The sequence below is a fragment of the Aquarana catesbeiana genome, linkage group LG01 (genome assembly GCF_042186555.1).
Source record: "Aquarana catesbeiana isolate 2022-GZ linkage group LG01, ASM4218655v1, whole genome shotgun sequence".
NCBI lineage: Eukaryota > Metazoa > Chordata > Amphibia > Anura > Ranidae > Aquarana > Aquarana catesbeiana.
This window is the reverse complement of record NC_133324.1, coordinates 77408298-77428440: the sequence shown is the minus strand read 5'-3', so window position 1 is coordinate 77428440 and position 20143 is coordinate 77408298. Positions and strand designations below refer to the sequence as shown.

The 20143-nt window shown below is 43.5% G+C and overlaps 1 protein-coding gene across 1 annotated transcript in view; it reads left to right on the top strand.

Annotated features, from left to right (window-relative positions):
- Nucleotides 1–20143, top strand: part of PDZD2 (PDZ domain containing 2) — a 496705-nt gene that overhangs the window by 116416 nt on the left and 360146 nt on the right. Inside the window, exon 2 of the mRNA XM_073620669.1 lies at nt 163–948. Within this exon, the coding sequence (XP_073476770.1) occupies nt 473–948 (476 nt within the window). The 5' untranslated portion in view covers nt 163–472. The remainder of the gene's footprint in view (nt 1–162; nt 949–20143) is intronic.

Here is a 20143-nt window from a genome sequence, read left to right as displayed (position 1 = left end):
CTACAGGTCTGACCACTCTTATGTCTATGGCCAAGGTTTAGGTGTTGTAATTCTTAAGCAACTACCATGGATGTTTTCTTAAGGTGGACTAACCATTTAAAAAAGCTTGCTTATGCTTTAAAATGACGTGACCTGATTATTTGTGTTTTTATTGTTTTGCAGGCAAATTGATGCTGAGGATGCTGTAATGTTCTAATTTGGAAACTCTGATTTTGGGACCTTGTGACACAACGAAACTAAGAATTACTCGCCGCCACTTCCTCCAACCCAGATTGCTGCTCTGCACTTACTGCATTTTTGATGGCTTGGTCCACTATTATCAAGTGTCAAGATGTGACTTCATCTATGGCTTAATCTAGATGTCGCCTTTTATGATTGATGTTGCTATCATTTACTTTTACTGAAGGAGAGCGAGCCATTGCCAATGTAGAGCGAATATTTCACATGATGGTATTGCTTTTGGCATTTCAGAATGCCCATCACTCAGGAGAATGCTGTGCTTCACCTGTCTCTTCTACGCCAATGGCTTCAGGACAACCCACGGGTGGACACCGGTGCCCCCGACGCGGCCTTGTATCTATCTGCTATTCAGAAACTCAAGGAATACATCCAGCTAAATTTCTCTTTGGAAGAAATGGAACCAAGCTGCCACCAGGTTGTCCTAGACATGGAAATCTGCACAGTGTACCTCACCAGGGATGGAGACGATGACCTGATTCTTGGTCTGAATTTTGGAAATATTCCCATTTTTGGGCATTGTGGTGAAAAACGCCGCGGGGGTAAAAAGAGGAAAGTACAAAATGGGCCTGTGCTTGATGTTGGATGTATATGGATAACGGATTTGAAGAAGCAGAGTCCAGCTGCTAAGTCCGGCAAGATAAAACTGCGAGATGAGGTCCTGTCAATGAATGGACAACTGATGGTTGGTGTAGATGTTTCTGGTGCCAGGTAAAGCTCTTCCATTGGATATGCTTAAAACCGTCTGAATTATTGATTGTGGGTGGCTTTATAAATCTTATGCCCACCACACCACTGAGCCCTAAAGTAGTCTTTCTTCATGGCTTGGCTTTGATAGTTCTTTGTTTTTTTGTTTTTTTTGTTGTTTCAAAATATAGACCAAAACATTTTGCAAAATTATGGATTAGTAAAGACCTTTGAAAAGTGCTTGTTTAGCCCTTTATGGCCCAATTGTCACAACCAATGCTTAGATTGGTTGCATTGCTTGCAAAGATTGGAGCATCAAAACTGACCACAAGATTGGCCACATCCTACTTAATTTTTGATGATGATATAACCTATTTGAGAATCCTTTAAAGAGTAACGCCACTTTTGTTGAGAGAAAAAAAAAACATTCCCCTCTGAGTGATCTATGTACATTGCAAATGTTTTAACAAACTTTGTTACAGATTCCTACCTTTTTGTTCTGAAGAAAAAGCTGTTTGTCTGTTCATATGCTAAGTGAATCTGTATGGGAGTGGCTTTATCATTCTTGATCAGCTGCTGCACCTGCAGAGTTCTAATAAAGAAAACGGCATGGTCTGCATCCCTTTAGATATGATTTCTCTTTGAGAGTATCTCACCAAAAATGAAATTTTTGTTGCAGGGTATGCTCACAATCTGACTTGAATCTTAGTGTAGACTTTTGGGAAAATAAGTGAGCCAATCACACAAGCAGGAAATTACATTTCTGGGGGTGTTCCGTACACCTCCAGGTAGCCGTATTGCATTTTACAGAAAATGACAGCGCTGCAGATTGAAAAGGAAAAGGTGATGATAACATCCAGTTACAATATGACTTGTGTTGCAATTGTGTGTAATAATAAAAAAATAAAAATAAAATATGTGTGTGTGTGTATGTATGTATATGTGTGTGTATATGTATATGTATATATATATATATATATACACATACATACATATTTTCTTTTTTTCCCCCCATGAATGTGGAGCTACCCTTTTAAAGTGTTACTAAACCCAGGAGCCTGCACTCACTATATCTGGTCTCCCGCAGCATACATAATATGGAAATGCAATTATTTTAGTAAATATAAACTGCTAAATACCTTTTCTCATCAGAAGTATATAGCAGTCTTGTGACTTCTATCAGTGCCCAGCACTGGTTAAAGATTTTAGGAGGAGTTTTCTGACTGCCCTATGAGAATGCAAGACCCTGACTATGGCCCTGTGCTGATCACATGCACCCTCCCAAGGAAAAAAACAACTCTCTAGCAATACACCTCAAACTGAGCATGTGCAGCATGACTCCATAGGCTCTGCGTTATCAGGAAATTATCAGGGGGCAGTGGAAGAAGGGGAGCATCAGAGAAGACAGGATCAAACAGCCTTTTTACACAATGCAGAGGCTTAACACCTTAGGTTCCACAGGGAGTATAACAAACATGCTTCACTGCATGTACAGACTGATTTTACTGTTGTGGGTTTAGTAACATTTTAGTGCACGGTTTATGAAACCCGTACTTGATGAATGACTGGATGCTAGAAAAGTGTGTGTTGAAGATTTTACAGAAGAAGGCTGGTCTGTACCTGTAGTGATGATAATTATAATACTGAAGTAGGGTATGCGTTACTGCAGCACATAGATGAGTTTTATGTTGTATGCGCTTGTGCAGGTAAACACTGATGCAGAGGGCCAGGGGCGTTTATAGGCGTACAGCCATTCACTTGTATGGAGGGATGTTGCAGCACCAGTGGCAACCCAGGTGCGTGAAAGTGCCAGAAATTTTATGCCGGAAGACTTTTTTTCAGCATGTAAATGTCAGTGTGCATGAGGCCTAAAATGAGATCTGACCTAGAATCAATACCTGCCACAGCTTACATTGTTACAACCTAATAAGTTAAACTTCACCCAAAATTGGAAGTTCCACTTAAATGTAATGGCTGCATTCCTTTTCTTTTTCAGGCTTTCTTTCCTCTATTTCATCTGGTGATCTGGCCAGTAAGTCTGTTTTTCAAAAGCACAAGCTCTCCAGCAGAATGCATCAGTTTACATGTATGAGGCAAACCATTTAACACTGGCTGGGGTTCTTGTAATGATTAGTGTATTTAAATCTGCTAGCCCGTTCAATTACGCCCCCTCCCCTCCCTAGAATGACAATACTGCTGTCCAAAGGTGCCCCCTGTGCTCCTTCATCCAGAGTGGAGGCACTCTAATACAGGAGGTGTGTTACTGGCCAGGTCACCAGTAGTTGCAGGGTTTTTAGGGCTCGTTCACACATGCAGTGCCCTCTGAAGAGCAATTGGATCTCATCAGAGAGCATCTGACAAGTGGTGAGGAAGCATGATGTAACCTAGTCTCCAAATGATTGCTGCACTACCACGCCGCAGTTGCCGAACTGCACTGCTCCATATAATTGCATGTAAGGCCTGCCGAATACTACAGGCACTTTAAAGTGACACTAAAGGTTCGGGTTTAAAAAAATCAAAAAACAAACATGTCATACTTACCTCCACTGTGCAGCTCGTTTTGCACAGAGTGGCCCCGAACATCCTTTTCTGGGGGGGGGGGGGGGGGGGGGGCGCTTGCGGGCGCGCTCCCGAGTCCAGCATTCGGTGTCCATAGAGGCCAAATGCAGGACTCGGTCCCACCCCCCGGCGCCCGTGTCATTGGATTTGATTGACAGCAGCGGGAGCCAATGGCTGGGCTGCTATGAATCTATCCAATCAAGAGCTGAGAACCCTGGGCAGAGAGACAGCGCGTCCCTGTGGGACAAGTTCGAGGGTTCAGGTAAGTAAAATGGGGGGGCTGGGGGGCCGGTCACTGCCAGGGGTTTTTGCACCTTAATGCATAGGATGCATTAAGGTGCAAAAGCACGAGGCTTCACAACCCCTTTAATTGTTAATGTGGCCCTGAGCTGCTTCACGTCAGTGTTCAGGCAGTTGAGGGGTGGAAAAACCACTGCTCAGCTGCCTGGTTTTACTACACCCTGGACATTTGCTTGAACGAATCTTTAAAGTACAAGTGTAGGCAAAACTTTTTGTTTTTTTCATTTTGGATAGAGCAAGTGAGTGTTATAACCCCTGTCAGATTTCCCTTCACTTCCTGTCCCATGGCCAAACAGGAAGTGAGAGAAAATCACTGCAAATTAAGGGACTTTCTTGGGGACCCCCAGGTCACCAGAACTAGTGTCCTCATTGGAAGATTTCCCCTCTATATTACTGTTCTGGGGACAACTCAAAATGCAGGTTTTTCTTTTTACTTTTTCTTTCAACGATAATAGTAAACAGGACAAATAGAGAGGGTGAATCTCCCTAATGCGGGCACAGACAGCAATAAAAGCCTGACACGGGTTCTAATCCCTCTCCTCTCCACCCAAAACTTAAAAGTCTTGCCTTTAGTTATACTTTAACCATTTGCCGACCTCAATACGTATATATACGTTACAGTTTGCAAGTGGTTTACCGGGATTATGGCTGAAGATATCAGCCATGACCATAGTACTGTGTGTTTTTATTTTTTGTTTTTTTGGGTTTTTTTCTGCAGGCGGCCGACTTTCTCATGAACCAGGTCCGAGTGGCTCATGAGTCACTGGAATGGTTTCCGAAGCTGTAGGAACGGTTTTCCAAGCAGCACATTTCCCCCCTCCTGCCCGTTACCATTTCCCCCCGACGGTGGCCAGCTGTTCCCATAGGCAATCAAAGAGTTAACAAATTGATCGACTCTATGGCCTTGGAGAACCGGAGCGACGTCATGACGTCACTTCCGGCCCAGGCTGGAAAAAAAATATTTTTTTTTTTATTTTATTGATTTATTTTATTTCTTTGATCTTTTGCTTTTAAAGGTAAAGAAAAGATCACTTCATAAAGAGGACCTGTCATCCTTTTTTCTATTACAATGGATGTTCACATTCCTTGTAATAGGAATAAAGGTGATTAAAAAAAAAAAAAAAAAAAAAACTAAAGGGACAGTGTAAAAAATAAAAAGTAAAATGAAATAATACCAAACATTTTTATTTTTAAAGCGCCTCGATCCCTCCGTGCTCCCGCATATGTAAGTCACGCACGCATATGTAAACAGTATACCAACCACACATGAGGTATCTGTTAGAGCGAGCGCAATAATTCTAGTGCTAGACCTCCTGTGTAACTCTAAACCGGTAATCTGTAAAGGCATTTAAAACGTCGCCTATGGAGATTTTTAAGTAGAGATTTTTAAGTACTATAGTTTATTACCATTCCACGAGCGTGCACAATTTAAACACGTGACATGTTAGGTATCTATTTACTCGGCGTAACATCATCTTTCACATTATACAAAAATATTGGTAACTTTTTTCTGTTTATTTTTATTTATTAAAGTGTATTTTTTTTCCCCAAAAAACTGCTGCGCAAATTTTGTGTGACATAAAAAATTACAACGACCGGCATTTTGTTCCTTCTATAAAAAAGAAATATACAATATTTGGGGGTTATAAGTAATTTTCTAGCAAACAATACTGATTTAAACTTGTAAACCAAAAGTTCCAGAAAAAGCCTGGTCGGCAAGTGGTTAAGGTTAAAGAAGAGCTCCACCCAAAAGTGGAACTTCTGTTTATCTGCTTCCTCCCTTCCCCCGCTGCCACATTTGGCACTTTTGACAGGTACCCTTCCCCACTCCCGGGAGACGTTGGCCCCTCCTCCTTCCTCTGCCAATGGCCCAGTTAGAAAGCGTAGCGCGCTTCGCACATGGGCAGTTGGGAACTGGCTGTGAAGCTGAAGGGGGGGGAAGGCCGTGAAGCCCACCAGGAATGACGGAGGCAGCACCCAGGAGTCGATCCGAAAATCGGTTGGGGTGCTGACATGGCGGGCTCCTTGGACAGGTAAGTGTCCATGTATTAAAAGTCAGCAGCTACAGTATTTGTAGCTGCTGACTTTTTACATCCCCCCCTCCCCCCAGGCGGAATATCGCATTAACACCCCAAAAAGAATGCAACATTTGTGCTCACTGACAATAAATTTGACACTTATACACCAAAATGGCCTTCTGCACACAGCTATGTCTGGTTTAAATATAGATATTGTGGGTGAGAGACCTCTGTATGCTCTTAAAGCTGAACTCCGGGATAAGCAAACATTGTTTTATTACAAGAGTCGTGTGTGTTCTTCCCTGAATCTTGGTGTGCTTTGTGTATTTCTTCCAGATCTCTGCAGTAATCCAGTGTGAGACTTTCCCTCTGTGCAGGAGCTTCTTGTAATAAAGACCGCTCACCACTGCGCTCTCTCCTTGTGCAGGGAGACTGGTCTAGTCTCCGCCCCCTCCTGTAGTTTCCTGCAGTGGGTGGGTCTGATGGGGCCCCTCCCACAGCCCTGCTCTACGTACAGCACAGATATACTACTTCTACAAAAGTTTGCAAGGGCTTTTTGGTGGATTTATATCCTTTTTTTTATTTTAGTTTTATTGACTGGACTTCACTCTTTAAACTTTCTGATTGAAATTTCCTTTTTTAAATACTGGTCATTCTAAAGTTGGTGTGTCTTTACTGTTGGTGTTCTGGGTCTCCCCAGAATTGTGACGACCACCCTAGCCCAGACGGGGGGGAACGGCTGCTCATGTACCTGCTCTCAGCTGAACACTGATCCTGTGTTGCCTTCGATTATTGGGCACTTGCCACGCAGCTCCGGTCTGGCCGGCGGCCGGCCGGCAGGGGGAGAGTGGAAACCACCGCGCTAAATGAATAATAATGTGCAGACAATAGAGGGTCTATTCCTCCACATAGCTGGGCAATAAAAAAAGGCCTATAATTTGCTTTCCTGGGAAATAAATGAGTTACTGGCAATTTCAGTGAACATTATGTCAAGGTCTTAAAAAAAGTAATGTGTGTTCATTAAAGATAAATTGGAGCCTATATTCTGTGATTTTAATATAACGTAATGTGCTGTAGATACGAGTTGCTCTGTTCTGCCATCACACATTCAGCAAAGTCAGGTTCTAATGCTAAATTCCAGGCAGATTTATAAAAAAAACAATAATGCAGTTTATGTATTCAATAAAAAATGATGACTTGTATTTTTAAGTTCAGATTGTGTAAAAAAAAAAAAAAGAAAGAAAACAAAAATTTGCTGCCGTACATCTGTTAAAATAAAAAAGTTGTTTTTTGCTGCAAGACTTTCCTGCCCACCTTCTCTGTGTCTGGAAAACTTGCCACCCATCTTCCAGGTTGAATAATGTCCATTGTCTTCCAGCACACTTCTGGGGGGCCCATGGTGTCAAGGATGGGGGGCACATCATCACTTGGCCTGGCCTCCCCATACTCCTGGATTGAGTGCCGTTCACATATCATATTAAGTGATTACCACTCAGTCCAGGAGAGGAAGGACTGTCCTCCACCAACAAAGGACTTCACCGTAACGGCCTGAAGACTGCTGAAAAAAAAAGTATCAGATTTTTTTTATTTTTATTTACAAACCTCTGAAAGGGGATTCAGGAAATAGGGGAGAGCGCTGGGACTGGAGTTCCATTTTGAATTTGACTTCTGAATTTGACTTTGTATCGGTTTCCTTTGCAGCAGAACTTAGGCTGGGGATGGGGGGTGCAGTACTGGGGGCCAATCAGGTATACGGATTGCACATATGCTGAGAAATGTAGGGAGCAGACAGATGCCATCTGCTGTTGCTTTCTTATTGTCCATTCACAGGCAGACAGGACTCTGATATGATAGGGGCTCTCTTGTATAGGGGGCTTCTAATGTATTGGGGGGACTCTGATATTATAGGGCACTACCTTGTATAGGGGGTCTCTATATACATGAGTGCCCCATCATATCATTGTCCCCCCCCTATACATTAGAGACCCCCTATTTGAGATAGTGTCCTATCGTATCAGAGTCCCCCCTATACATTAGAGGGGACTCTGATATGACGGGGCACTATCTGGTATAGGGGGTCTCTAATAGGGATGGGCGAACGGTTCGGCCTGAGCATAAGTTCGGGACGAACTTTGGTTGTTCGGGCAAACACCGAACAATATGCAGTGTTCGGGGCAAATTCGAAAGCTGCCGGAACACCAGTTAAGTCTATAGGACACTAACATGAAAAATCAAAAGTGCTCATTTTAAAGGCTTATATGTAAGTTACTGTCATAAAAAGTGTTTTGGGACCCGGGTCCTGCCCCAGGGGATGTGTATCAATGCAAAATTTTTTTTTTTTTAAAAACTGACGTTTTTTTGGGAGCACAGATAGATAGAGATTATCTATCTATCTATCTATCTATCTATCTATCTATCTATCTATCTATCTATCTATCTATCTATCTATCTATCTATCTATCTATTTTTTTAAATGCTTAAAGTGAAACAAAAAAAATGTGCATTGATCCATGTCCCCTGGGGCAGGGCCCAGGTCCACAAACACTTTTATGACAATAACTTGCATATAAGCCTTTAAAATGAGCACTTTTGATTTTTCATGTTCGTGTCCCATAGACTTTAACGGTGTTCGTGGGTTCTTTCCAAATTTTTTGCCTGTTCGAATGTTCTGGTGCGAACCGAACCGGGGGGGTGTTCAGCTCATCCTTAGCCTCTAATTGTATGTGATGTGATGGGGCAATATCTTGTATGGGGGGGGGGGGGGCTCTGATGTGATGGGGCACTCATGTATAGGGGGGGACTCTGTGATGGGGCACAATCTTGTATAGGTGGTCTCTAATGTATAGTGGGGGTCACTGATATGATGGGGCACTCATGTATAGGGGGCCTCTGATGTATAGAGGGGACTCTGATATGATGGGGCACTACTGAGAGCTAAAAATAAGGATCCCTCAAGGTGCAAAACCCTGCTAATGGCAGTTATGACACATCTATGAATATATATATATAAAAACCTTTACATTTGAAACTGCAAAAAGGGGGGAGAGAGAGAGGGAAAAGAATTGGAGTGGGAGCTCTCAGTATCATATCATCAAAAACTCATAATAAAACCTGTTTGGGCTCAGCCGACTCCAATGACATAAGAGGGATAGGGAAAAGGAAATACACAGCCCACTGTGCAAGTGCAAAAAGTCAAAATTTATTATGTCACAAACGCATAAATGGAGTAGCCAATGATAAAAACTGAATCATTCACAACGTGTCAATCAGACTATGATAGAAACTCAATGTCCGCCATTCTTGCCCCTATCCAGTGACGGTTAGATAGATTCTATCTATATCTATATCATTTTCAATCCTGAGCAGCAATAATAACTTGAAACCTAGACATTGCATGCATGTGAATAGGATGTGGAGCTAGGTTGGCTCCCAACGGGAAATGGATCCTAGGAAGATCAGACCTGGATCCTGGGAAAGAGGCACGCTGGCAGATTGTGGTGAGTGGTGTTAATACTTTAAAGTATCCAAAAGGGGGGAATTGCTGAGATATGAAAAGGGGAAGAGACGACACTCTGGGTCAACAGTGGTCTAGAGGAGGTATATGGAATTGAAAGATACAGTCACAGTATGTATGTGGCATGAAACGCCAGAGATTTGAATGCAAAACAATGTCCTGTAACCTCCCTCTCACTGTTGAAAACCATAATTTGATATCCAGAGTGTGCATGCAGGTTGACAGTCCTGGTCCATGGGAGACCATACATGGATCAATGCATATAGTCCAAAGTAGAAAGAGAGTAAATGCATACTTATCAGGTGCTGATGGAAAAATTAATCCTCAGCCCCAGTACCATTGCCGATTTCCAATGAGGTCCATCAGGCATGAGCAAGTGTTCATATCCTCCAATCACAGGGGTAAGGTGGACAAGGAAACAAGAGCGCCTAACCGGTTTCGCCGGTCACCGCTGGCTGCGTCAGAGGCAGTATGGTCCTGTGTGATGGGGCACTCTCTTGTATAGGGGTCTCTAATGTATGAGGGGGCCTCTGATATGATGGGGCACTACCTTGTATAGGGGTCTCGAATGTATAGGGTGGACTCTGATATGATGGGGCACTCATGTATAGGGAGGACATAAATGGGTGACTCTTACGTACACGTGCCTGATGAAGGGGTCCTGCGAGGCTCTGAAATGTTGCTTCTGTGATTATTATGATGTGATTGCTGAATAAAGCTTTGGACCCGTTCTGGAGGTCCTTGATGTGCTAGTGACATAAGCCCCATACACACTATCAGAAAATCGTATGAAAAATACCGCTTTTGAAGCGATCGTACGATAATCAGATCGTTGGTACAGAGCTTTTGAGAGCCAATCATGACAGTTCATCCAATTTTATCGGACAAGAAAAAAAAAAAATTTCGTACGATTTTCGTTTTAATCAGTACAGCTGTCGTTCGAAAATGCAATACAAATACATTACAACACATGACATCACTTCCGACTTTTTATTCTGTCGTACCAGAATTTTCATGACTTTGATGAACTCTTCAGATTCGATCTGAGATTAGCATGCAAAAAAACGGACGATCATTCCTCCGATAATCTCATCGTGTGTACCCGGCAATACTTTCTGCTTCCTCCGTAAAAGGGGAGCTCCGGGGTAATGGGGGAACCTCGGATGTGAAGACGGCAAGGTGGTTGTGTGGATCATCCCAGGCTCATGGTTTTTTTTTACATTTTAGACCGGAGTGCCTGGAGATTCTGTATACTTTTAAAGGGTACCACCACTGAAGTTCCTTTGGCTCCCATACATTTCCCAGATTCCAATAAGCTGATCATCTGTCACCAGGACAGGAAGTGAGGAGAAATCTCCCCACCAGACAGACTGCAAATCTGATAAAAGGAAAACTTTTAGACTGGAGTTGCTCTTTATTGTGGGCCATGTCTGGGATCCTCTATGCACGGTCGGTGTCGGCGAGGTGCTGGATTTCAGGGGATGTAAACAACACGGATAACAATCCTGGGAATTCCAACTGTTCCCAGCACTATTTTGTCCTGTGTGACCCTGAGAAGTTTCCTGAGCCGGGGGTTTTATAAACAGATTTTGTTCCTGCCCCGACCACAAAGGCTGGCTCTTGATACGTGGCACCCGTGTAATGACAGTGTTTAGAGAGCTCCAGCACAGCGGCCGGTGGTGTGGTGTGATAGTCACAGCAGAGGTCAGATTTTCTAGATCAGTGGTGTCTGTGTGATCCCAGGGGGGGGAGAGGGGACACTCTGCATGCAATACTCTATACAGTACATGGGTACAGCAGATATACTGAGCTGAATGACTCCTTATACACAGGTAATCCCTGAAGCATCATCATCATAAAATCAATACAGACTGTCGTGTCAGTACCCATAGACTCCCCATACTGCAAAATCATTTATAGACCATCTATAGTGTTATATTAAAGTATAGGTGAGCCCTCACCTTGTAAAATAATCCATTCAATTTAAAATAGAAATGAAAGCCAAAACATTTGTGTAAAGCATAGGCGTAAAAATAAGTATTGTAAAAAAATAATAATTAAAAAAAATACTAAAAATAAAAAACACACTATCCGCTGCTCCCCTGACACGGCGTCCGCTGCTCCCCTGTCCGCTGCTCCCGCTGCTTCCCTGACACGGTGTCCGCTGTGCCCCTAATGCTGTGTCCCCTGCTCCACTGACGCGCTTGTCCGCTGCTTTTCTGACACGGTGTCCCCTGACCTGACACTGTGTCAGCTGCTCCCTTGACACTGTGTCCGCTGTGCCCCTAATGCTGTGTCCCCTGCTCCCCTAATGCGTTGTCCCCTGCTCCCCTGACACGGTGTCCCCTGCTCCGCTAACGCTGTGTCCCCTGCTCCGCTAACGCTGTGTCCCCTGCTCCCCTGAAGCTGTGTCCCCTGCTCCCCTGAAGCTGTGTCCCCTGCTCCTCTGACGCAGTTGCTCTCCTGACACGGTGTCAGTGTCCCCTGCTCCCCTTCCCTGACCTGACATGGTGTCCGCTGCTCCCCTGACACTGTCTGTTTTAATACATTTTAAAATGTTTGCATTTATTTATGTGTGTGTGTGTATGTGTGTGTGTGTGTGTGTGTGTGTGTGTGTGTGTGTATGTATGTATACACCTATGATGTATATACCTGTAGATATAAAACACAATAAAAATACTTACCGCAGAGCTCTTAAAAAGCAACTGCCAGATTGCTCTAGTCAACAGTGCTCTATCTCCCTGAGCCGCAGTCTGACTCTCCTAACGCTTGCTGCTTGACCTATCAATGTAAAGCCCCGCAGACACCTTCCAATCTGATTGTACAATCTGCTTTGGTCCCACTAACCACTATATAGTACAGATTTAGATGTACATTGATCAGATTTTTTTTTAGGTAGGACCTCCTATTATATAGTTGATTGTGATGATTGTTGTTGATTGTGCAGAGATGATATGGTCAGATTGTAACATGTATGATGAGCCTAAAAAAATAAGAAAAAAGTGCACACTGTGCTACCTACACGAGCGTTACCACAACGCATGAAAAAATATGCTTAACGCATTGGTGTGCTGCAGTACTATTATTCTTAATGGCACCCCAACGCACCTTCCTAATGGAAATGCGCTGCAGTAACCACAATACCGCATTACCATACATTTGGTGCACAAAACTGTTCATGCACTTTTTTTGGCACAGTAGGCAGCCCATTCAAATGAAAGGAGGCCTTAATACAATGCATGCTTACATGAAAAAGAATGCACATCAATGTAATCTAAATATCCGCATCATATTCTACACTGCTTTGTAGAGAACATTGATGCAATAATGTCACCCCTCCCTAGAAGAAGCTTACCATTTAAATCATCACCACAGTCAGTCTACAAGCCAACCTACAAAGGCCTTGCAGATATTGTCCCTGGTGGGGCCCCGGCGCTGCAAGGTGCTAACTTATTATGCAGTGCAAAGTGTTTAAATGTGCAGTTAGCAGGTTTCTGGGGTCAGAGGGTCAGCATCGCAGAAAGTGGCCTCTGGGGAATGCTTAATGTAATATGGATTTAATTCTGGAGAAAGTGTAAAAAAAAAAAAAAAAAAAAATGCTGATGGAAGTCATTCCTCCAGAAAGTGTGGAAAGCAGGACTGTATGTGGATGTAGACTGGCTGTTGCTGCCATCTAGTGGTAAATCTGTAAAGTGGTACGGAAATATCTGAAATGAAATTCTACTGCTGTGGCACCTGCTGCCTTTTGGGAAATCTGTATATAATTCAAGGAGTATTTCTAGCTAAACTCCCTACTAAAGCTGGTTATACACTAGTAGATAATCAAACAAAAAATTGTACAACAATTCTCAATACATGTGACTGCTTGATAAATGTTGTTCAAAAGTACAACGTAGTTCAAAATCATGTTTGCTGTTAACATTTGATTTTGGAATTTCTATTCTGCTCCTTCATACTATATCATCAAAACGTTGATCTTGCCCCACTAACATCTAGATAATGAAATGTTCTTAAAGAGGTATTAAACCCAAAAGCAAATGTTTATTATATTGCAACTTACCAATTCTTAGATGTGACGGCTGCATTCGTTTTTTCTTTTTTAGGCTTCCTTTCTTCTATTTTCATCCGATGATCAAGCCAGCAAGTCTGTTGTTTTTCAAAAGAACATGCTCTCTTGCAAATGTAGCAGTTGCAGGGTTGAGACAAACCATTTGCTGCTGACAGGGGTGCTTACAATAATCAGCTTTCATTTCTTAATGTAAAAACCCTCATCCCAAAAGGGAAAAAAAACCTGCTGTAACTGCTTATAAAGCGTGAGCTGGAGTTTAGCTTCAGTTTGTTAGTATATCTAAATCGTCTAGTACAAGTAACACTCCCTTTCTCCCCCCCACCCCCAGACTGACAATGCTGATGTCCAAAGGTGCTCCCTGTGCTCCTTCATCTAGAGTGGGGGGACTCTAAGGGCCCGTTCGCACCAGAAACTGCACATAACGGCGTGTTTTTTGACTGCATGTTTACATGCATTTGAAGTGCACTTGAATGTATTTTGCGCTGCCTTTGCAGTGCATGTCTCGATAAGTTTTTTTTGGGCTTGGCTTAAAGGGGCGTGGTGCATTTGGAGCGCTTTTGTAGTGAATTCCCTGCATTTGCGTTGTGGAAAAAAAATGCAGCATGCTCCACTTCTTCTTCTTTCTTCTTTCTTCTTTCTTCTTTCTTCTTCCTTTCTTCTTCTTCTTCTTCTTCTTCTTCTTCTTTCATCTTTCATCTTTCATCTTTCATCTTTCATCTTTCATCTTTCATCTTTCATCTTTCATCTTTCTTCTTTCATCTTTCATCTTTCATCTTTCATCTTTCTTCTTTCTTCTTTCTTCTTTCTTCTTTCTTCTTTCTTCTTTCTTCTTTCTTCTTTCTTCTTTCTTCTTTCTTCTTTCTTCTTTCTTCTTTCTTCTTTCTTCTTTCTTCTTTCTTTCTTCTTTCTTTCTTCTTTCTTCTTTCTTCTTTCTTTCTTCTTTCTTCTTCCTTGATTTTGGGCTGTCTATGCAGTTAAAGTGCAGTTCAAAATACATCCAACTGTGTTCGGTGTGAAAGGGCCCTAATACAGGAGGGGTGTTACTGGCCAGATCACCAGGTGAAAACCGCGGGGGAGAAAAACCTAAAAAGAAAACAAATGCAGCCATCACATCTAATGATTGGTAAGCTGCAATGTGTAATGTTTTTGCTTTTGGGTTTAAGACCACTTTAAACAAAAAATAATTTCAAACAAAATTCTTCTAATGTAGTCCCAGCTTAAAGTGTTTGTTAGCCTAACATTTCATATTCCTGATATGTGCCTGCTGTACCATGTACTTGTATGAGAAAGTCTCCTGTTCTTTGTATTGCTTCCTTTGTGTGAAATCCCTGGTGTTCCTGCCAGTCCCTCTGCTTTCCTATTAATAACTGACCACACTAAGCAGGAGAACACGCTGTGGTCAGTGCTTTAGCTATGCTGGGAACTTGGCCTGCTCTCCTCCAATGATCAGACCTGTCCTGACACGCCCCTCTTGCACAGCCTGTCACTGGGAAGATCAGTGTACTGCTGCTTCTCCTCCCCCATCTCTTATGCAGCTGAGAACAGGGGGAATATGATCACTTATAAATACCGTTTTTCCCTTTTTTTTATACTTTTTTTTTTTTTTTTTTTTGCTATACAAAAATGTTTTGCCTTTCATTTCTATTTTAAACTGAATGCATTATTTTACAAGGTGATCGTTTACAATCACTTTAAAAAGCTAATATTGGCTCTTGGGATGCCTGGCCAAACAATTTTTTTTGTACTTGATGACTATTTTGGTATAGACATAATTTTAACCAATTATAATCCTAATAAAATAAAATTTTTAAATATCACCCTGTAAGAGCTATTATTCCGGGAGGAGGTTTCAGCACCTTTAAAGTCCCAATATTTTGCTGTCTCGTGTGTGAAAGTTAAAAGAAGAAGATCCTAAAATAAAGAACTATTGCAACCGTCTCATCAAGGGATTGGCAAGCTGCAATATATATCAATTTTGGATTTGGATACACTTAAAAGGAATGAAGACGTCAAGGTCCTCTGCATGGCCAGGTCAGTTTTTGTGGTAAATTTGAGAACATTGCTGGCTGCTTCTGAAAATACTAGTTGCCAGGCTGTCTCCGGCTTCACTCCGTAAACTCAACTCAAAGCTCCTCATCTGAGTAATTATTCTGAGTTAGTAATGTTGAAAGTACTAAAGCCAATATATAAGCATGGCTGATGGGGAACTAGTATTTTCAAAGGATGTAGGCAATGGCAGCCACCGTACTGTCTCATCACAGGTTACCTTTATGTACACTTGATGTACTTGTTGATCTGCAATATTAGCTTTTTTTCACTAGAGGGCGATATATAATTACATATCCTTTTTTGCTCTTTCTGAAACCATTAAAAGTCATATTAAAGTGGTATTAAATTCTTTATACTTTTACCTGTAAAATGAATATCTCATAAACATGCACCGTTTAGTAGATATTCTAGTGAGCAGCAGCCAGTGACGTCACTGAAGGAACAGCATACCCCTGCCATTCATTCAGATCTGTGTGGCATGGCCGAGACTCGTGCGTGGGAGTGACGTCATCGTGGTTTGGCCAGTGTAACGGACGGAGTCCACAAATCTGAAAGTAAGACTGGGTGAAGATGGAAGCCTTTGCAGCAGTGACAGCGCGCCGCTGGAGGGCTTCGTTTCAAGGTAAGTCTCTCATAATGTGCTAGTATGTGATGCAAACTAGCCTATTATGATATTGCCTTGCAGGGGGGAAACGTGTGTGTGTGTGTGTGTGTGTGTGTGTGTGTGTGTGTGTGTGTGTGTGTGTGTGACTTTACTACATCTTTAAGGCCACATGTACACTGCTGCTGTTAAAGTGGTTGTAAACCCACTAAAAAAAAAAAAAAAAAAAACCTGCAAGACCAAAGGCATAATGAGCTAGTATGCCTAGCATACTAGCTCATTATGAAATACTCACCTTAGATCGAAGCTCCCGCAGCGGTCCTAGTACACAGCTCCGGCCGGCGACATCGCTTCCGGAGTTACTTCCGGGTATCGCAGGCTCCGGAGCTGTGATTGGCTGTGGCCACGATGACGTTGAGCTGCCGGTAATGGCACACTAACTGAAGCAATGGCACAAACGTGCCATTGCTTCAGTGCGCATGTGCCGATGATGTCAGCACATGCTGATACAGAGGATATCTCCTAAACCGTGCAGGATTAGGCGATATCGGGGGTAGCTACAGGTAAGCCTTATTATATGATGTCAGGACCTTAGGCCGCTGAGGAAGAAGATGCTACAGGGATCGGTCTACTTACAAGGTAAGTGGGTCATCTTTTCTAGATCTAAACTAGAAAACAACCCTTGCAGTGCTGGTGCAGCCCCAATGCTGGCGATTGATTTAGTACATTCGGTGTCGGTGACCAAGAGCAGTGGTCTCCAAGCTGCGTCCTGGTGGCTGTATGCGGCCCTTTGCTTGTCTTTATTTGGCCCTTGAGGCACTTTTCTTCCCACTGATACAGTACACTCTCCAACCCCCCCCCACCACCACCACCACCACCACCACTGACACCAACAATGGGGCATAATTCCTGCTACTGACATCAGTCATGGGGCACCATTTCTCTCATTGATGATGGCAATGGGGCACGATTCGTCCCATTGACGATAGTGTGATGGACTCACCCGGGACAGAGGGTTTTGGAGGGGACTGAATGCTGGCCTCTTGCCTGCTGATTATGGGCCCTGGGTTTGGGGGAACGGTGCTCTTTGTGAGCTGTATGCCTGGGGACCCTTGAGATGGTGTTACTTTGGATTCAGGTCCATGTCCCCCTTGACGCACAGACTCTGGGAACCCTGTAAATGCCATATTAGAAATGGTGACTGATTCATACTGTTGGGACACGTACCTTTAGAAGATGTTGATGTCATCAACTCCAGCCACCTGTCTGTTGTCTGCTATAATGTAAATAAGTCTAGTATGGCTTCTAAGAGTCTTTCACACATTGTTTGTGCTAATTAACCCTGCAATTGTATGAAGGAGTTCTGTGTTGATATTTATGATGAGTATTGTATAGTCGGTGAGCTAGGAGACGTCAAGGCTGCCCTAAAAGGTCACCTGTCTGGTTAAGGGATTAGTTAAATAGCTCATGTTAATTAGGTTTCTGGTTACAGTTTGTATTGTCATCCTGGTGTATATATTAGCGTGAGATCTCAAATAAAGCAGGCTATTCCTGATGTACTCCAAGACTGGTGTCTGGTTCTTGGGGGTTACTATAGCCAGATTCGTTGGTCTGGTGTTCCAGCACTTAGGAAGCGATATACTCAAGCGGAGTGTGGGATGTTCCATCACAGATCGCAGCGGGGAACTATTTGTCCCACTGACACCAATGCTGGGGCACTATTTGTCCCTCTTGTACCAAAGATGCATTGTTTACTCCCACTAAGGCCATGACAATATCTACTCCCAGTGGCCACAGTCCGGCCCTCCTAAAGTCTGAAGGACCATAAACTGGCCCTTTTTTTTTTTTAGAAAGCTTGGAGACCCCTGACCAAGAGAAAGTATGAATATGAAGATTAGCGAAGTAAAGACCTTGTCTATATACTTTCCCAGCGTTGGCGACTCAAATTATTGATGCAAGGGGTTTATTGTGATAGCCAGGCAGCTAGCATTTTCTGGAGGACAACTCTGCAATTGCAAGCTTCATGTTTCTGGCAGGAAAGGTTTCCTTTCAGATATCTCTGTAGAAGTGAGTCATTGTTTTTGAGTGTTGATCAGTGTGTGCGCTCTCTGTAGATGTAATCAAATATCCTGTATGACTATTGTTATAGAGCAGTTTCCTTTAATATTAGGCTGTAGAATGGTTGGGCTTATTCATAGGAGGATGCCAGGAAAACGGCCTTCCTTATAAGTAACATAAGGCTATGGAAGGGATTTAAAAATGGCAATTTCCTGGGCCAGGGGTAGAAGCGCTGCGTGCCAGACAGATGACAAAGGGTTCACAATATGTGGACTGGTAATTAAAGGTATTACTACATTATTTGTTTCCATGAATGGTGAGCTAAGGGGATGTCTCAGTTCCTGTACAAAGCAATAAAACTCAATTGGATATTGGTGTTCTTAATGTTGTAAGCCTCAGATTTGTTAATAATTGATCTAGGTGGAGCTGCGCACTGTTCCAGATAACAATCCTTTAGATTCCTAAAGCTTGCTAGAGTGAATATTGGCTGGTTCCAGGTGAACCTGACAAAACATGAGCCATAGGTCCTTCCTTTGTTCTGAAAGTTGAAGGAACTGAGTGGAAAATAGTTGGCCGAACAGCAGCTGCATTCAGTCAGATGTAGCCATTGCTGGGCTAAGTTCATATCTATGCATGTTGGGAACACTTGCAAAATTGTGCAATTTCCCAACTTGCACAGAAACGCGCTGCCTTTTAGCAGACGTGTGGTGATGCCATTAATGCATCTGCAAATGTGCATTTTCACACGCACAAAAAATTTGCATGGTGACGTGTTTTTGGAAAAGGGTCAGGGATTTTCTGCGTTTCTCATGCATAGGTCAGACTATTGAAATAAATGGGCTGCCCTACATATCTATAACACGCCTGCACTTGGTCACACCTGTATGGTGTGAACCGAACTGTAAAAGGGTACTCTGACAGCTTGCATGGGGGAGGAGCCCAAATATTTTTGCAGGGGGGGGGGGGGGGGGGGTGCTCAAATATTATTGCATGGAGGTGGGAAGGAGAACCCAAGAGCCCAGATGTTCTTACACAGGGATTGAGGGAGGGACAAAATGTGCTTGCATGGGGGAAGAGGGGCCCAAGAATTTTTACATTGTGATGGAGGGGAGCCCAAAAGTTCTTGCATGGGAAGATGAGCCCAGATGGTCTTGCACTGGGTAGGGGGAAGGAGACCAAACATTCTTGCACTGGTTAGGGGGAAGGAGACCAAACGTTCTTGCACTGGGTAGGGGGAAGGAGACCAAACATTCTTGCACTGGTTAGGGGGAAGGAGACCAAACGTTCTTGCACTGGGTAGGGGGAAGGAGACCAAACATTCTTGCACTGGTTAGGGGGAAGGAGACCAAACGTTCTTGCACTGGGTAGGGGGAAGGAGACCAAACATTCTTGCACTGGTTAGGGGGAAGGAGACCAAACGTTCTTGCACTGGTTAGGGGGAAGGAGACCAAACGTTCTTGCACTGGGTAGGGGGAAGGAGACGAAACGTTCTTGCACTGGGTAGGGGGAAGGAGACGAAACGTTCTTGCACTGGGTAGGGGGAAGGAGACGAAACGTTCTTGCACTGGGTAGGGGGAAGGAGACGAAACGTTCTTGCACTGGGTAGGGGGAAGGAGACCAAACGTTCTTGCACTGGGTAGGGGGAAGGAGACCAAACATTCTTGCACTGGTTAGGGGGAAGGAGACCAAACGTTCTTGCACTGGGTAGGGGGAAGGAGACCAAACGTTCTTGCACTGGGTAGGGGGAAGGAGACCAAACGTTCTTGCATGGGAAGATGAGCCCAGATGGTCTTGCACTGGGTAGGGGGAAGGAGACCAAACATTCTTGCACTGGTTAGGGGGAAGGAGACCAAACGTTCTTGCACTGGGTAGGGGGAAGGAGACCAAACGTTCTTGCACTGGTTAGGGGGAAGGAGACCAAACGTTCTTGCACTGGGTAGGGGGAAGGAGACGAAACGTTCTTGCACTGGGTAGGGGGAAGGAGACGAAACGTTCTTGCACTGGGTAGGGGGAAGGAGACGAAACGTTCTTGCACTGGGTAGGGGGAAGGA